Source organism: Ranitomeya imitator, chromosome 5 (genome assembly GCF_032444005.1).
Source record: "Ranitomeya imitator isolate aRanImi1 chromosome 5, aRanImi1.pri, whole genome shotgun sequence".
Lineage (NCBI taxonomy): Eukaryota > Metazoa > Chordata > Amphibia > Anura > Dendrobatidae > Ranitomeya > Ranitomeya imitator.
Window position 1 is genome coordinate 643,135,759 of NC_091286.1, and position 18,340 is coordinate 643,154,098.

Here is an 18,340-nt window from a genome sequence, read left to right on the forward strand (position 1 = left end):
AAACACTTAAACTACTGATGTCTCAATTAATTTTACTTTTATTGGTATCTATTTTTATTTTTTAAATTTACCAGTAGCTGCTGCATTTTCCACCCTAGCCTTATACTCGAGTCATTAAGTTTTCCCAGTTTTTTGTGGCAAAATTAGGGGGTCGGCTTATACTCGGGTCGGCTTATACTCGAGTATATACAGTATTTAAATCCAAAACATCCTAGAAGGCCAAGTTACATGGTAACATAGGACCCCTTCTTTGATATCACCATCACAATTCTTGCATCCATTGAATTTGGGAGTTTTTGGAGAGTTTCTGCTTGTATTTCTTTGAATGAAGTCAGAATCGCCTCCCAGAGCTGCTGTTTTGATGTGAACGGCCTCCCACCCTCATAGATCTTTTGCTTGATGATACTCCAAAGGTTCTCTATAGGGTTGAGGTCAGGGGAAGATGGTGGCCACACCATGAGTTTATCTCCTTTTATGCCCATAGCAGCCAATGACACAGAGGGATTCTTTGCAGCATGAGATGGGACATTGTCAGCATGAAGATGATTTTGCTCCTGAAGGCACATTTCTTTTTATATCATGGAAGAAAGTGGTCAGTCAGAAACTCTATATACTTTACAGAGGTCATTTTCACACCTTCAGGAACCTTAAAGGGCCCTACCAGCTGTTTCCCCATGATTCCGGCCCAAAACATGGCTCCACCACCTCCTTGCTGACGTCGCAGCCTTGTTGGGACATGGTGGCCATCCACCAACCATCCACTACTCCATCTATCTGGACCATCCAGGGTTGCTCGACACTCATCAGTAAACAAGACTGTTTGGACATTAGTCTTCATGTATGTCTGGGCCCACTGCAGCTGTACCCGCTTGTGAACACTGTTTAGGGGTGGCCGAATAGTAGGTTTATGCACCACAGCAAGTCTTTGAAGGATCCTACACCTTGAGGTTCAAGGGACTCCAGAGGAACCAGCAGCTTCAAATAACAGTTTGCTGCTTTGTAATGGTATTTTGGCAGCTGCTCTTTTTATCCAATGAATTTGTCTGGCAGAAACCTTCCTCATTATGCCTTTATCTGCATGAACTCTTTTTCAGTCACAAATCTCTTCACAGTATGATGATCACTCTTAAGTTTTCATGAAATATCTAATGTTCTCTTCCCTTGTCCAAGGCATTGCACTATTTAATGTTTTCAGCAGCAGAGAGATCCTTTTTATTTCCCATATTGCTTGAAACCTGTGGCCTTCTTAATAATGTGGATCATCATTTTTAATTAGTTTTTCTTTAATTAGAATCACCTGGAAAACTAATTATCACGTGTTTAAGATAGATTTCAGTGATCCATTGAGCCCTGAGACACAATACCATCCATGAGTTTATTTGATAAACAAAACAATTAAATCTTTATGACACTTAAATCCAATTTGCATAATAATTTGAAACATGGTGTAAAAGGGAACCTGTCCTGTCCCCCATGCCCTCCAACCCAGCAGCACTCACATATATGTTACTCAAGTCCCTGCCTCACCAGCCCTGTATAATGTGATTCACTTACCTCCATGTTTAAAAAAATGTATTTAGAACCTCCACTTTCCCTATGCTAATGAGGGCTCTGACTAGTGGATGAGGCGTTAGTTGCCCCTGACTAGTCCGCCCTCTTTGCATGTTATCACGCCCCAGTGGGTGTAATAACATGATTTGCAAGAGTCGGTGACATGGACAGCACATACATTCGGCAGTGTCATTGCGCCCCTGAAGCCAGGTGTACGTTTCACACTGTGCATGACCGGGAAGTGCAGAAGATGTATGTCAGCAGTTGTCTGCTCTTCCGGTCAGGCGCAGTGCATAACTGAGGCCGGGACGCGCATACCTGGCTTCAGAGGTGCAATGACGAGCCTGAAAAAAGCCACACGTGCGCGAGATGTGCAGGTGCTGGCGCTTGCAAATCAGGTTATCACGCCCACAGGGAACTTAGTGACGTGAATGTTGGTGGGTTAGAGGGCATGGCAGACTTGACAGGTTCCCTTTAAATGCTGGAGACAGACACTGATCCAGGGACTTAAAGGGAATCTGTAGATTCATTCCTCCTAAGCCGTCTATATGGGCGTGTACGTCATAGTAATTTAAATAAACTGATTCCTTGATATCCGCGACTCAATGTGTTATTCCAGAGAAATCCACGGTTATCTTATATTTAAATGAGCTGTTAAGATCTCTGGGCCGGCCACAGATCTCCCTGAGAATCTGCCTCCAGGGCTTATGTTTAATAAAAGGGGGAGTTCCCGATGTGAGACATGTAATGACTGACAGTATGCTCTCAATCACACACAGCTCTGCAGTGAGAGCAGAGATAACCCTTTCAAAGAAAAAGGGAAAACAAATCTGCTCCCATAATGTTATTTATTATTGATGGTGCATGTCGATTTCCAGGACCCGATCCATTAGACATGACTGTAATCTATCACTGTCGGACAGGAGCCCTGAGAAACGCCTCTTACCTGCCCTTCTTTAGGGCGCCATGTCATGAGATACCGGCTAAGTAACAAAGGAGCAGGGATGAGGTGGTTCTCGGGGCCACTGGACCTGGCCTTGTGAATCGACTAGAATGCCTAGATGACCAGTTCCATTTTTTCAGCGTTGCCTCTCCACATTTCAGTAGCCATTTGGATCCTGCCATTCGTCCGCTCGGCAGGACATCAATGAGTAAATCAGACACAACGTAATCAACAATTATGGCTGATAACAGCGAATGTTCCCAAGTGTTGTGGAAATATCCCGTAAAAGCGCCTATATGGAGGCCTCCCATCCAGATCATTCTTGAATCCTCCATCTCCTTTCTTCCTTATCCACCATACTTTGTCTCAGGCTGATCTTGGCATCTTCAAAATTTGGGTTCAGCTGTAAGACTTTTTGGAAATCTTTCATTGCGTCATCAAAGAACCCTGCGGCAGAAACATCTTTTTATATGTGAACACGATCATAAGTCACACTTATGCAGAAAAAAAAACATTTGGGGTCCTGATTATTTTTTGAATTTGAGCTGGATTATCAAATTTTTGTGATTTTGGATTTCTTTTTCTTTTTTTAATTGCACCAAATTAATCTTTTCCATTTGCGCCTATTTTATATGTGTTCGCCTGGTTTTATCTTAGTTGGCTACCATGGTCGCGGTTTCGATTTTCCAGATATTTTCACCCGATCATTCGCGATTTTTCAATCACAGCGCGGCAGCGTCTGAGACTGACAAAACTGCTAGATCCGCTGCCGAGCTGTGGAGGGAAAAGTAAAAGCGCATGTCTCCAAGAGAAGACTGTGAAGAAACACACAGTTGCACTACAAACAGAGATTTCACATACTGCGCTCCAGAAGAAACAAATATGAATATCTCTGCACTGGAGCGACGCAGAGCAAAAAGGGCAAAAGCAGCGGAATCGGTGCAGCTCAGAGATTTTTACTGGGTAATTTTTTTCAGCAAGCGACTTAAAAAAAAAAAAAAAAAAATCCTACAGTATCTTCATAAGGACAGCAGCACTCACCAAGTCGATAAAGGATCAAACCTCGGTTGTAAAACGGGACCTCAAATTTTGGGTTCAATCTTATCGCCGCCGTGTAGTCATCCATCGCTTCGTAGAAGTCAACTCGGAAGTATTTGATCTGTCCCCGATTATTGTAGGCGACAGAGAGCTCCTCCATGCTGCACCTCCTGCGGGATACAAGGAGACGCAATTATCGACGACAGATGAATATACGACCGTGTGAAAAAGACGAGATCTTTGGTGGTGACGATTACAGGGGCAGAGCCATGAATAATGGATTTATAGGAGCCTGAATAATGTGCCGCCATAAACCACAGGAAAAAGTGAGAGCAGAGGACGCGGCCTTACATGACCGGACACGCGATAATATGCAAGCACTGACGCTGCACTGCAGGGACACAAGGATTACACAGCCGAATTACCTGGAACCCAGGGGCTACTGACATGGGCCGACAGAGCCACAAATGCATCCACCCAACTCTTGGGGTAACATTTATAAAAGTGCAGCAAAAAAAAAATTAAAAATGAGATTGATATCTTAAACTTTCACACAACCCCAAATTGTGTCACTTAAAGCTCACTGGCCCAAATGCAAGATCTCCAGAGGGGCCCCAAATGTTACGGATCAATAGTATTGGTCTCATATGGACCAAAAATGGGTGGCCATTGTGTTATCTACTGCATTAAAAAAAATACAAAAAAAGTAAAAAAAAAAAAAAAAAAAAAACACCTTTTCTTTAATTAAAAACAAAATTAATGTTAAAAATAAAATTAAAAAATATACATTTGGCATCACTGCATCCATTAAAGTCTAATCTAGCAAAATCTGAAATTAATTAACCCAATCCATGAAGACTGTAATGAAAGAAAAAATTCTAAGTGCCAGAAAAAAAAAAAAAAAATTAGCGATCAAGTCATTTTGGGGTGAATACTATGTTACCAATAAAAACTACATATTGTCACGCAAAACAAACCAGCGATCACACCGGTACTCAAATGGATAAATAACATTATTGGTCTCAAAAAATAGCAACAAAATGTTTATGTAAGCAAAAAATTAAGAATAAATTATGACAATTTGACAAAAAGGGCAAAATTAAAACAAAACTGAAAATAGCATCCGGAAGGAATAAACATTTTATTTTTTATATTACTATCTATATATAAAAAAAAATAACTACAATTTTCACACAGAACATGAGACCCAATATTACACTCTCACGTCCTGTTGGCAATTGGTCATTAGTAATTCTACAGAAATGAACTTAAGTATTTAATGAGCATCCTCTCATCAGGATAAAGGTGATTTGTGCAGGGAGGAGGAGGTGAGCTGTGATATCACCTATTGTGAATGGTGGATCCTGTCATCTACTGTATATAGAGGTGTTATCAGTCATTGTACAGGAGAAGGAGGTGAGCTGTGACATCACCTATTGTGAATGGTGGATCCTGTGTTATCTACTGTATATAGAGGTGTTATCAGTCATTATACAGGAGGAGGAGGTGAGCTCTGACATCACCTATTGTGAATGGTGGATCCTGTGTTATCTACTGTATATAGAGGTGTTATCAGTCATTATACAGGAGGAGGAGGAGGAGGAGGTGAGCTGTGACATCACCTATTATGAATGGTGGATCCTGTGTTATCTACTGTATATAGAGGTGTTATCAGTCATTGTACAGGAGGAAGAGGTGAGCTGTGACATGACCTACTGTGAATGGTGGCTCCTGTGTTATCTACTGTATATAGAGGTGTTATCAGTCATTGTACAGGAGGAGGAGGAGGTGAGCTGTGACATCACATATTGTGAATGGTGGATCCTGTGTTATCTACTGTATATAGAGGTGTTATCAGTCATTGTACAGGAGGAGGAGGTGAGCTGTGACGTCATCTATTGTGAATGGTGGATCCTGTGTTATCTACTGTATATAGAGGTGTTATCAGTCATTGTACAGGAGGAAGAGGAGGTGAGCTGTGACGTCATCTATTGTGAATGGTGGATCCTGTGTTATCTACTGTATATAGAGGTGTTATCAGTCATTGTACAGGAGGAAGAGGAGGCGATCTGTGATATCACCTATTGTGAATGGTGGACCCTGTGTTATCTAATGTATAAATGTATATAGAGGTGTTATCAGTCATTGTACAGGAGGAGGAGGTGAGCTGTGACATCACCTATTGTGAATGGTGGATCCTGTGCTATCTACTGTATATAGAAGTGTTATCAGTCATTGTACAGGAGGAGGAGGTGAGCTGTGACATCACCTATTGTGAATGGTGGATCCTGTGTTATCTACTGTATATAGAGGTGTTATCAGTCATTATACAGGAGGAGGAGGTGAGCTCTGACATCACCTATTGTGAATGGTGGATCCTGTGTTATCTACTGTATATAGAGGTGTTATCAGTCATTATACAGGAGGAGGAGGAGGAGGAGGTGAGCTGTGACATCACCTATTATGAATGGTGGATCCTGTGTTATCTACTGTATATAGAGGTGTTATCAGTCATTGTACAGGAGGAAGAGGTGAGCTGTGACATCACCTACTGTGAATGGTGGCTCCTGTGTTATCTACTGTATATAGAGGTGTTATCAGTCATTGTACAGGAGGAGGAGGAGGTGAGCTGTGACATCACATATTGTGAATGGTGGATCCTGTGTTATCTACTGTATATAGAGGTGTTATCAGTCATTGTACAGGAGGAGGAGGTGAGCTGTGACGTCATCTATTGTGAATGGTGGATCCTGTGTTATCTACTGTATATAGAGGTGTTATCAGTCATTGTACAGGAGGAAGAGGAGGTGAGCTGTGACGTCATCTATTGTGAATGGTGGATCCTGTGTTATCTACTGTATATAGAGGTGTTATCAGTCATTGTACAGGAGGAAGAGGAGGCGATCTGTGATATCACCTATTGTGAATGGTGGACCCTGTGTTATCTAATGTATAAATGTATATAGAGGTGTTATCAGTCATTGTACAGGAGGAGGAGGTGAGCTGTGACATCACCTATTGTGAATGGTGGATCCTGTGCTATCTACTGTATATAGAAGTGTTATCAGTCATTGTACAGGAGGAGGAGGTGAGCTGTGACATCACCTATTGTGAATGGTGGATCCTGTGTTATCTACTGTATATAGAGGTGTTATCAGTCATTGTACAGGAGTAGGAGGAGGTGAGCTGTGACATCACCTATTGTGAATGGTGGATCCTGTGCTATCTACTGTATATAGAGGTGTTATCAGTCATTGTACAGGAGGAAGAGGAGGTGAGCTGTGACATCACCTATTGTGAATGGTGGATCCTGTGTTATCTACTGTATATAGAGGTGTTATCAGTCATTGTAATCCTGTCTGTGATGAGAATGAGACTACTCAAAAGTCTGCTGTACAGAATGGTAAGTAAGAGTCTGGTATAGGGGTCAGTGTGAAAACTGCAAGTTCTTTTTTCAATATAGATAATGCAGAATTTAAAAAAAATATATCATAAAATTAAAGCACAATATTTAACCTAAAAACTTTATTGGAGCGAAAGGTGATTTTCTGAAGACACAATGAATGCAGCACTTCATGATCCATTCACATAAGGTGAAAAAAAACTGCTATTGTATTGCAGAAACTCAAGTTTCAGTCCTGGAGTTTCTGCACTGAAGGAGACTGTAAGGGAATAACAGGACACAGATTGTAGGTTAATAAGTGACGGTTCCATCCCGGAGCCGCACTCTGTCCTGCACCAGCTCCATCTATCTGTGGACTCTGGAGTCTGGACGTCGTCTCGTATACGTCCACGTGGCTCCGGCTGGTTATCCTGTAACCACACACTGCACGTAGCGAGGACAAGCACCCTCCTCACCTGTCCTGCTGACAGCGCTCTATCACCTTGTCGTACAGCTCCTCTGCGGCCTCCAGGTGGCGCTGCTCCAGCTCAGCATTTGCGGTGTTCAGCAGACCGGGCTCCATTCTACAACTGGAGGAACAGAAAAAAAAAGGAGGATATTGGAGTAAGCACAAAGGACAAAATAATATCCTAACGCTTAGTGTGAAGTCACAGAGGCAGAGGAGCCGAGCCTGGCTACAGAGGTCAGAGAAACAGCAGCTGGGATGGACGACTCACACCACCGTCTCCTGAATTGGTCACATTGTACCGCTGACAAATCACCTCTATATACAGTAGATGACACAGGATCCACCATACACAATAGGTGATGTCACAGCTCACCTCCTCCTCCTGTACAATGACTGATAACACCTCTATATACAGTAGATGACACAGGATCCACCATACACAATAGGTGATGTCACAGCTCACCTCCTCCTCCTGTACAATGACTGATAACACCTCTATATACAGTAGATAACACAGGATCCACCATTCACAATAGATGATGTCACAGCACACCTCTTCTCCCTCCCTTCACAATGAGCTTAGAGAGTGAGCCTAGAAAGCTCTCCTATGACTCAGTCTGTCTATAGCTGTATATGTCTGTGTAGTCACTGTAAAAGCCTGTAGACGGCAGGTCGGACCCTCTCCTCTCTGTATCCTGTGTATTCCTCCTCCTCATGTCCAGCACCCTGGAATCAATGTTATATTAATAATAAAAAGTGACGTGTACAGAGCATTGTCTATTGATAGTCTGTGCGTGCAGTCGGATTCCTACATTTATTTTTTAAAAGGGAAGGTGTCATTTTCTTTTATTTTTATAACACTTAAAAATGTAATGTATTTTTGGAGAGGGGCTGTTTAATATTTAAAAAAAAATTAAATGTAAAAAAATAGGAAAAAAAATATTTTAAATTCTCCGCTTTTAAACACAAGGGGGAGCAGCTGCTGGAAACAGGAAAACCTAGTGTAGCGCTAAGTCGCATTACGACTGCAGTAAATGTGGGCGGGGTCTGATCACATGTTCGATATCGCTCCTCCCCTTCTGGGCGTTTGCAAAATTATAAGGGGGGACAGTGATCAGGATCACAGTGCGGAGACACTGTGCCAGTGACTGCAATGTGATACCAAGATGTGGCCAGTGTCACCGAGGATAGCAGTGGTGATTCTATTGGTTCTGTGCTGCTCACTGGCCTCTACTGAGATCTGAGCATAGCAGTCATGTCACTGCGGCGCTCAGATCACGGGAATTACACAGCACAGCAGTCAGTATCACCCGATAGGATTAGATACACAGCACAGCAGTCAGTATCACATGACAGGATTAGATACACAGCACAGCAGTCAGTATCACCCGATAGGATTAGATACACAGCAGTCAGTATCACACGATAGGATTAGATACACAGCTCAGCAGTCAGTATCACCCAATAGGATTAGATACACAGCTCAGCAGTCAGTATCACCCGATAGGATTAGATACACAGCAGTCAGTATCACCCGACAGGATTAGATACACAGCTCAGCAGTCAGTATCACACGATAGGATTAGATACACAGCACAGCAGTCAGTATCACATGACAGGATTAGATACACAGCTCAGCAGTCAGTATCACACGATAGGATTAGATACACAGCTCAGCAGTCAGTATCACACGATAGGATTAGATACTCAGCAGTCAGTATCACACGATAGGATTAGATACTCAGCAGTCAGTATCACACGATGGGATTAGATACACAGCTCAGCAGTCAGTATCACACGATAGGATTACATACACAGCAGTCAGTATCACACGATAGGATTAGATACAAAGCTCAGCAGTCAGTATCACACGATAGGATTAGATACGCAGCAATCAGTATCACACGATAGGATTAGATACGCAGCAGTCAGTATCACACGATAGGATTAGATACACAGCAGTCAGTATCACACGATAGGATTAGATACACAGCAGTCAGTATCACACGATAGGATTAGATACACAGCAGTCAGTATCACACGATAGGATTAGATACACAGCAGTCAGTATCACACGATAGGATTAGATACACAGCAGTCAGTATCACACGATAGGATTAGATACACAGCAGTCAGTATCACACGATAGGATTAGATACACAGCAGTCAGTATCACACGATAGGATTAGATACACAGCAGTCAGTATCACACGATAGGATTAGATACACAGCAGTCAGTATCACCCGATAGGATTAGATACACAGCTCAGCAATCAGTATCACACGATAGGATTATATACACAGCTCAGCAGTCAGTATCACATGACAGGATTAGATACACAGCTCAGCAGTCAGTATCACACGATAGGATTAGATACACCGCTCAGCAGTCAGTATCACACGACAGGATTAGATACACAGCTCAGCAGTCAGTATCACCCGATAGGATTAGATACACAGCTCAGCAGTCAGTATCACACGATAGGATTAGATACACAGCTCAGCAGTCAGTATCACACGATAGGATTAGATACACAGCTCAGCAGTCAGTATCACCCGATAGGATTAGATACACAGCTCAGCAGTCAGTATCACATGACAGGATTAGATACACAGCTCAGCAGTCAGTATCACCCGATAGGATTAGATACACAGCTCAGCAGTCAGTGTCACACGATAGGAATAGATACACAGCAGTCAGTATCACCCGACAGGATTAGATACACAGCTCAGCAGTCAGTATCACACGATAAGATTAGATACACAGCAGTCAGTATCACCCGACAGGATTAGATACACAGCTCAGCAGTCAGTATCACATGATAGGATTAGATACACAGCTCAGCAGTCAGTATCACACGATAGGATTAGATACACAGCTCAGCAGTCAGTATCACACGATAGGATTAGATACACAGCAGTCAGTATCACACGATAAGATTAGATACACAGCAGTCAGTATCACCCGACAGGATTAGATACACAGCTCAGCAGTCAGTATCACACGATAGGATTAGATACACAGCTCAGCAGTCAGTATCACCCGATAGGATTAGATACACAGCAGACAGTATCACCCGATAGGATTAGATACACAGCTCAGCAGTCAGTATCACACGATAGGATTAGATGCTCAGCAGTCAGTATCACACGATAGGATTAGATACTCAGCAGACAGTATCACCCGATAGGATTAGATACACAGCTCAGCAGTCAGTATCACCCGATAGGATTAGATACACAGCTCAGCAGTCAGTATCACCCGATAGGATTAGATACACAGCAGTCAGTATCACAGGATAGGATTAGATACACAGCTCAGCAGTCAGTATCACCCGATAGGATTAGATACACAGCAGACAGTATCACCCGACAGGATTAGATACACAGCTCAGCAGTCAGTATCACACGATAGGATTAGATACACAGCTCAGCAGTCAGTATCACCCGATAGGATTAGATACACAGCAGACAGTATCACCCGATAGGATTAGATACACAGCAGTCAGTATCACAGGATAGGATTAGATACACAGCAGACAGTATCACCCGATAGGATTAGATACACAGCTCAGCAGTCAGTATCACACGATAGGATTAGATACACAGCTCAGCAGTCAGTATCACACGATAGGATTAGATGCTCAGCAGTCAGTATCACACGATAGGATTAGATACTCAGCAGACAGTATCACCCGATAGGATTAGATACACAGCTCAGCAGTCAGTATCACCCGATAGGATTAGATACACAGCTCAGCAGTCAGTATCACCCGATAGGATTAGATACACAGCAGTCAGTATCACAGGATAGGATTAGATACACAGCTCAGCAGTCAGTATCACACTATAGGATTAGAAACACAGCTCAGCGTCAGTATCACACTATAGGATTAGATACACAGCTCAGCAGTCAGTATCACACGATAGGATTAGATACACAGCTCAGCAGTCAGTATCACATGATAGGATTAGATACACAGCTCAGCAGTCAGTATCACCCGATAGGATTAGATACACAGCTCAGCAGTCAGTATCACCCGATAGGATTAGATACACAGCAGTCAGTATCACAGGATAGGATTAGATACACAGCTCAGCAGTCAGTATCACAGGATAGGATTAGATACACAGCAGACAGTATCACCCGATAGGATTAGATACACAGCTCAGCAGTCAGTATCACACGATAGGATTAGATACACAGCAGTCAGTATCACAGGATAGGATTAGATACACAGCAGACAGTATCACCCGATAGGATTAGATACACAGCTCAGCAGTCAGTATCACACGATAGGATTAGATACACAGCTCAGCAGTCAGTATCACACGATAGGATTAGATGCTCAGCAGTCAGTATCACACGATAGGATTAGATACTCAGCAGTCAGTATCACACGATAGGATTAGATACACAGCTCAGCAGTCAGTATCACACGATAGGATTAGATACACAGCTCAGCAGTCAGTATCACCCGATAGGATTAGATACACAGCTCAGCAGTCAGTATCACACGATAGGATTAGATACACAGCTCAGCAGTCAGTATCACACTATAGGATTAGATACACAGCTCAGCAGTCAGTATCACACGATAGGATTAGATACACAGCTCAGCAGTCAGTATCACATGATAGGATTAGATACACAGCTCAGCAGTCAGTATCACACGATAGGATTAGATACACAGCAGTCAGTATCACAGGATAGGATTAGATACACAGCAGACAGTATCACCCGATAGGATTAGATACACAGCTCAGCAGTCAGTATCACACGATAGGATTAGATACACAGCTCAGCAGTCAGTATCACACGATAGGATTAGATGCTCAGCAGTCAGTATCACACGATAGGATTAGATACTCAGCAGTCAGTATCACACGATAGGATTAGATACACAGCTCAGCAGTCAGTATCACACGATAGGATTAGATACACAGCTCAGCAGTCAGTATCACCCGATAGGATTAGATACACAGCTCAGCAGTCAGTATCACACGATAGGATTAGATACACAGCTCAGCAGTCAGTATCACACTATAGGATTAGAAACACAGCTCAGCGTCAGTATCACACTATAGGATTAGATACACAGCTCAGCAGTCAGTATCACACGATAGGATTAGATACACAGCTCAGCAGTCAGTATCACATGATAGGATTAGATACACAGCTCAGCAGTCAGTATCACCCGATAGGATTAGATACACAGCTCAGCAGTCAGTATCACCCGATAGGATTAGATACACAGCAGTCAGTATCACAGGATAGGATTAGATACACAGCTCAGCAGTCAGTATCACACTATAGGATTAGAAACACAGCTCAGCGTCAGTATCACACTATAGGATTAGATACACAGCTCAGCAGTCAGTATCACACGATAGGATTAGATACACAGCTCAGCAGTCAGTATCACATGATAGGATTAGATACACAGCTCAGCAGTCAGTATCACCCGATAGGATTAGATACACAGCTCAGCAGTCAGTATCACCCGATAGGATTAGATACACAGCAGTCAGTATCACAGGATAGGATTAGATACACAGCTCAGCAGTCAGTATCACAGGATAGGATTAGATACACAGCAGTCAGTATCACAGGATAGGATTAGATACACAGCAGTCAGTATCACAGGATAGGATTAGATACACAGCTCAGCAGTCAGTATCACAGGATAGGATTAGATACACAGCTCAGCAGTCAGTATCACAGGATAGGATTAGATACACAGCTCAGCAGTCAGTATCACAGGATAGGATTAGATACACAGCAGTCAGTATCACAGGATAGGATTAGATACACAGCTCAGCAGTCAGTATCACAGGATAGGATTAGATACACAGCTCAGCAGTCAGTATCACAGGATAGGATTAGATACACAGCAGACAGTATCACCCGATAGGATTAGATACACAGCAGTCAGTATCACAGGATAGGATTAGATACACAGCTCAGCAGTCAGTATCACAGGATAGGATTAGATACACAGCAGTCAGTATCACAGGATAGGATTAGATACACAGCAGTCAGTATCACATGATAGGATTAGATACACAGCAGTCAGTATCACATGATAGGATTAGATACACAGCAGTCAGTATCACATGATAGGATTAGATACACAGCAGTCAGTATCACATGATAGGATTAGATACACAGCAGTCAGTATCACATGATAGGATTAGATACACAGCAGTCAGTATCACATGATAGGATTAGATACACAGCAGTCAGTATCACATGATAGGATTAGATACACAGCAGTCAGTATCACATGATAGGATTAGATACACAGCAGTCAGTATCACAGGATAGGATTAGATACACAGCAGTCAGTATCACATGATAGGATTAGATACACAGCAGTCAGTATCACATGATAGGATTAGATACACAGCAGTCAGTATCACATGATAGGATTAGATACACAGCAGTCAGTATCACATGATAGGATTAGATACACAGCAGTCAGTATCACATGATAGGATTAGATACACAGCAGTCAGTATCACAGGATAGGATTAGATACACAGCAGTCAGTATCACATGATAGGATTAGATACACAGCAGTCAGTATCACATGATAGGATTAGATACACAGCAGTCAGTATCACATGATAGGATTAGATACACAGCAGTCAGTATCACAGGATAGGATTAGATACACAGCAGTCAGTATCACACGATAGGATTAGATACACGGCTCAGCAGTCAGTATCACACGATAGGATTAGATACACGGCTCAGCAGTCAGTATCACAGGATAGGATTAGATACACAGCAGTCAGTATCACATGATAGGATTAGATACACAGCAGTCAGTATCACATGATAGGATTAGATACACAGCAGTCAGTATCACATGATAGGATTAGATACACAGCAGTCAGTATCACATGATAGGATTAGATACACAGCAGTCAGTATCACATGATAGGATTAGATACACAGCAGTCAGTATCACAGGATAGGATTAGATACACAGCAGTCAGTATCACATGATAGGATTAGATACACAGCAGTCAGTATCACAGGATAGGATTAGATACACAGCAGTCAGTATCACATGATAGGATTAGATACACAGCAGTCAGTATCACATGATAGGATTAGATACACAGCAGTCAGTATCACATGATAGGATTAGATACACAGCAGTCAGTATCACAGGATAGGATTAGATACACAGCAGTCAGTATCACAGGATAGGATTAGATACACAGCAGTCAGTATCACACGATAGGATTAGATACACAGCAGTCAGTATCACACGATAGGATTAGATACACGGCTCAGCAGTCAGTATCACAGGATAGGATTAGATACACAGCAGTCAGTATCACATGATAGGATTAGATACACAGCAGTCAGTATCACATGATAGGATTAGATACACAGCAGTCAGTATCACATGATAGGATTAGATACACAGCAGTCAGTATCACAGGATAGGATTAGATACACAGCAGTCAGTATCACATGATAGGATTAGATACACAGCTCAGCAGTCAGTATCACATGACAGGATTAGATACACAGCTCAGCAGTCAGTATCACATGATAGGATTAGATACACAGCTCAGCAGTCAGTATCACAGGATAGGATTAGATACACAGCTCAGCAGTCAGTATCACATGACAGGATTAGATACACAGCTCAGCAGTCAGTATCACATGATAGGATTAGATACACAGCTCAGCAGTCAGTATCACCCGATAGGATTAGATACACGGCTCAGCAGTCAGTATCACAGGATAGGATTAGATACACAGCTCAGCAGTCAGTATCACAGGATAGGATTAGATACACGGCTCAGCAGTCAGTTCCCCTGGATTTCTCGGCCAGTCGTGTGTTTTCCGCGGTCCCCGCCATCATGCGCTCAGGTGACCTGGTCATGTGACTACAACCTATAATAATAGTAATTTCTGAGTGTGAAAGCTATCTACAAGCAATTTGCCCACTGCTGGGTGCATGCTGGGACTTGTAGTTCCACAGCCACCTTATGGTTAGCCCTTCCCTAGTGGAGGACACGGTGTATAATCTATATGTGCATGTTATATACAACTCCCCTCCCCCAGCCGTGCACCACATGAAGGAGATCCCCTCCCGAGCCCCGGTGCACCCAGATACACAGCGCGAGCTCACCGAACGTCCGGGACCGGGAAGGAAGAAGGGCGGTCATGTGACTCTCCCGAGCCGGCGTCCAGCTGACAGAGCAGTTCTGCCGTGACGTCACGGGGAGGCGTGGCCGAGCGTGCGCATTATTTTCTTGCGTTTGACGAGTCGTGCTGACTCGGGCGCCACCTGCTGGACACTGCTGTTACTACACATTTTAAGGTGATGATGATGATGATGATGATGATGATGGGAGTTATGATCGCGGAGACATCGCACAGATCCAGAGCTTCTGCAGCATTTGGCGTCCACCCTGCTTGTAGTATGAGGGGCAATGGCAGGGAAATTAGAGGGAAGGTTGTGTGCCAATCCGCAGCATAATCTGCACGTTTCACAGAATTTCTGCTGTTTTCAGTTGAATTTTTCTGATTGGATGGAAAATAATCTCAGTGAAGATTAGAAGATTTTCACAGATTTTCTTTTTTTATCCAGATCACCTAAAAATAGCTCAAAGTATAATTTGACCTGTGACTTATGGGAGCGATTTCTGGGCAGATTCCACCCCAAAATGGGGGCAAACCTGATTTCTGCTGCGGATTCCTGCGCACCGGGACAATAGATCCATGACGGATCCTACAGATGGTCCTCGTGGGCGAATACGAGTCGGGTCAGATGTACGGACCACCTCAGTATCGGGCGGCCCCCACACCCGCCATGACCGGCCCCAGTGTCACTATGGCCGTGTAACCAAAGAGGGAGGGAGAAATGGTGGAAAAAATCTCCATTGTCGTCTAGGTTTCTGTTCTCTACGGCGTCCATTACCTAGACCCGGCGACAGTCAGCACCGTTATGGCAACTGCAAACTTGTATTTTTGGGGGGAGATAATTGTCCTATAAGTGGTAAATCCTGCAGTATTGAAGTGCATCGTACTAATCACAATCTCCCGTGCGACAAGATCCAGGTGACGGCTGCCATCGGCGTTCATCTGTCGCTGGAATCCATCAGCACCCATGATCACAGTATGGGGGGATGGGTGCGCACCTGAAAACTCAACGCTTAAAGATATGGTGGCCCAGGCTTGTCACAAAAGTTATCAGTCACTCTATGGCTATGTGCACACGTAGGAAAAGAGGTGCAGAATATTCTGCACAAAATCCGCATCTCCTGGCAGAAGCCGCGGGTTTTGTGCGGAATTGATGCGGATTTTGTGCGGATTTTCTGCTGTTTTTACCACTGCGAATTTCTATCGTGGAGGGGTGCAGAAACGCAGATCCGCACAAAAGAAGTGACATGCTACTTCCGCACTGATTTTTCCGTGAAGCATTTTTTTTTTTATTACCCATTGAATAACATTGTACTGTACATCACATCTGATCTGCAGCATTTCTGCGTGGAAAAATCCGCAGCAAATCCGCATTGTGTCCACATAGCCTATGGGATTTATGGGATTAGCCAGACCAGTTTCATTAACCCCTTCATGACCCAGCCTATTTTGACCTTAAAGACCTTGCCGTTTTTTGCAATTCTGACCAGTGTCCCTTTATGAGGTAATAACTCAGGAACGCTTCAACGGATCCTAGCGGTTCTGAGATTGTTTTTTCGTGACATATTGTGCTTCGTGTTAGTGGTAAATTTAGGTCAATAAATTCTGCGTTTATTTGTGATAAAAACGGAAATTTGGCAAAAATTTTGAAAATTTCGCAATTTTCACATTTTGAATTTTTATTCTGTTAAACCAGAGAGTTATGTGACACAAAATAGTTAATAAATAACATTTCCCACATGTTTACTTTACATCAGCACAATTTTGGAAACAAAATTTTTTTTTTGTTAGGAAGTTATAAGGGTTAAAATTTGACCAGCGATTTGTCATTTTTACAACGAAATTTACAAAACCATTTTTTTTAGGGACCACCTCACATTTGAAGTCAGTTTTAGGGGTCTATATGGCTGAAAATACCCAAACACCATTCTAAAAACTGCACCCCTCAAGGTGCACAAAACCACATTCCAGAAGTTTATTAACCCTTCAGGTGCTTCACAGCAGCAGAAGCAACATGGAAGGAAAAAATGAACATTTAACTTTTTAGTCACAAAAATTATCTTTTAGCAACAATTTTTTTATTTTCCCAATGGTAAAAGGAGAAACTGAACCACGTAAGTTGTTGTCCAATTTGTCCTGAGTACGCTGATACCTCATATGTGGGGGTAAACCACTGTTTGGGCGCACGGCAGGGCTTGGAAGGGAAGGAGCGCCATTTGACTTTTTGAATCAAAAATTGGCTCCACTCTTTAGCGGACACCATGTCGTGTTTGGAGAGCCCCCGTGTGCCTAAAAATTGGAGCTCCCCCACAAGTGACCCCATTTTGGAAACTCGACGCCCCAAGGAGCTTATCTAGATGCATAGTGAGCACTTTGAACCCCCAGGTGCTTCACAAATTGATCCGTAAAAATGAAAAAGTCCTTTTTTTTTCACAAAAAAATTCGTTTAGCCTCAATTTTTTCATTTTCACATGGGCAACAGGATAAAATGGATCCTAAAATTTGTTGGGCAATTTCTCCTGAGTACACTGATACCTCATATGTGGGGGTAAACCACTGTTTGGGCACATGGTAAGGCTCGGAAGGGAAGGAGCGCCATTTGACTTTTTGAATGAAAAATTATCTCCATCGTTAGCGGACACCATGTCGCGTTTGGAGAGACCCTGTGTGCTTAAACATTGGAGCTCCCCCACAAGTGACCCCATTTTGGAAACTGGACCCCCCAAGGAACATATCTAGATGCCTAGTGAGCACTTTAAACCCTCAGGTGCTTCACAAATTGAT

At 43.0% G+C, this 18,340-nt stretch overlaps 1 protein-coding gene across 2 annotated transcripts; it reads right to left on the reverse strand.

The window, feature by feature from the left end:
* Nucleotides 1-1,361: 1,361 nt before the first annotated feature.
* Nucleotides 1,362-15,637, reverse strand: TTC32 (tetratricopeptide repeat domain 32). 2 transcript variants are annotated; one of them, XM_069728135.1, is made up of 4 exons: nt 15,543-15,637; nt 7,417-7,504; nt 3,536-3,702; nt 1,362-2,941 (listed from the first exon to the last, which is right to left on the reverse strand). In XM_069728135.1, exons 2-4 carry the CDS (start codon nt 7,467-7,469, stop codon nt 2,811-2,813), a joined length of 351 nt encoding a protein of 116 aa, XP_069584236.1. In that variant the 5' UTR covers nt 7,470-7,504; nt 15,543-15,637; the 3' UTR covers nt 1,362-2,810. The 2 variants fall into 2 exon arrangements, with proteins under 2 accessions (XP_069584236.1, XP_069584235.1); XM_069728134.1 differs by having other exon boundaries at nt 7,391-7,504; nt 15,543-15,631.
* Between the last annotated feature and the right edge of the window lie 2,703 nt (nt 15,638-18,340).

What these genes read in the sequence shown, in the direction of transcription:
- TTC32 (XM_069728134.1), bottom strand. Translation starts at nt 7,497, where the DNA reads ATGGAGCCCGGTCTGCTGAACACCGCAAATGCTGAGCTGGAGCAGCGC. An exon ending in GAGCGCTGTCAGCAGGACAG is followed by an intron (nt 3,703 to 7,390) that starts GTGAGGAGGGTG and finishes TGTATCCCGCAG; the next exon opens with GAGGTGCAGCATGGAGGAGC. An exon ending in TTTGATCCTTTATCGACTTG is followed by an intron (nt 2,942 to 3,535) that starts GTGAGTGCTGCT and finishes TTTCTGCCGCAG; the next exon opens with GGTTCTTTGATGACGCAATG.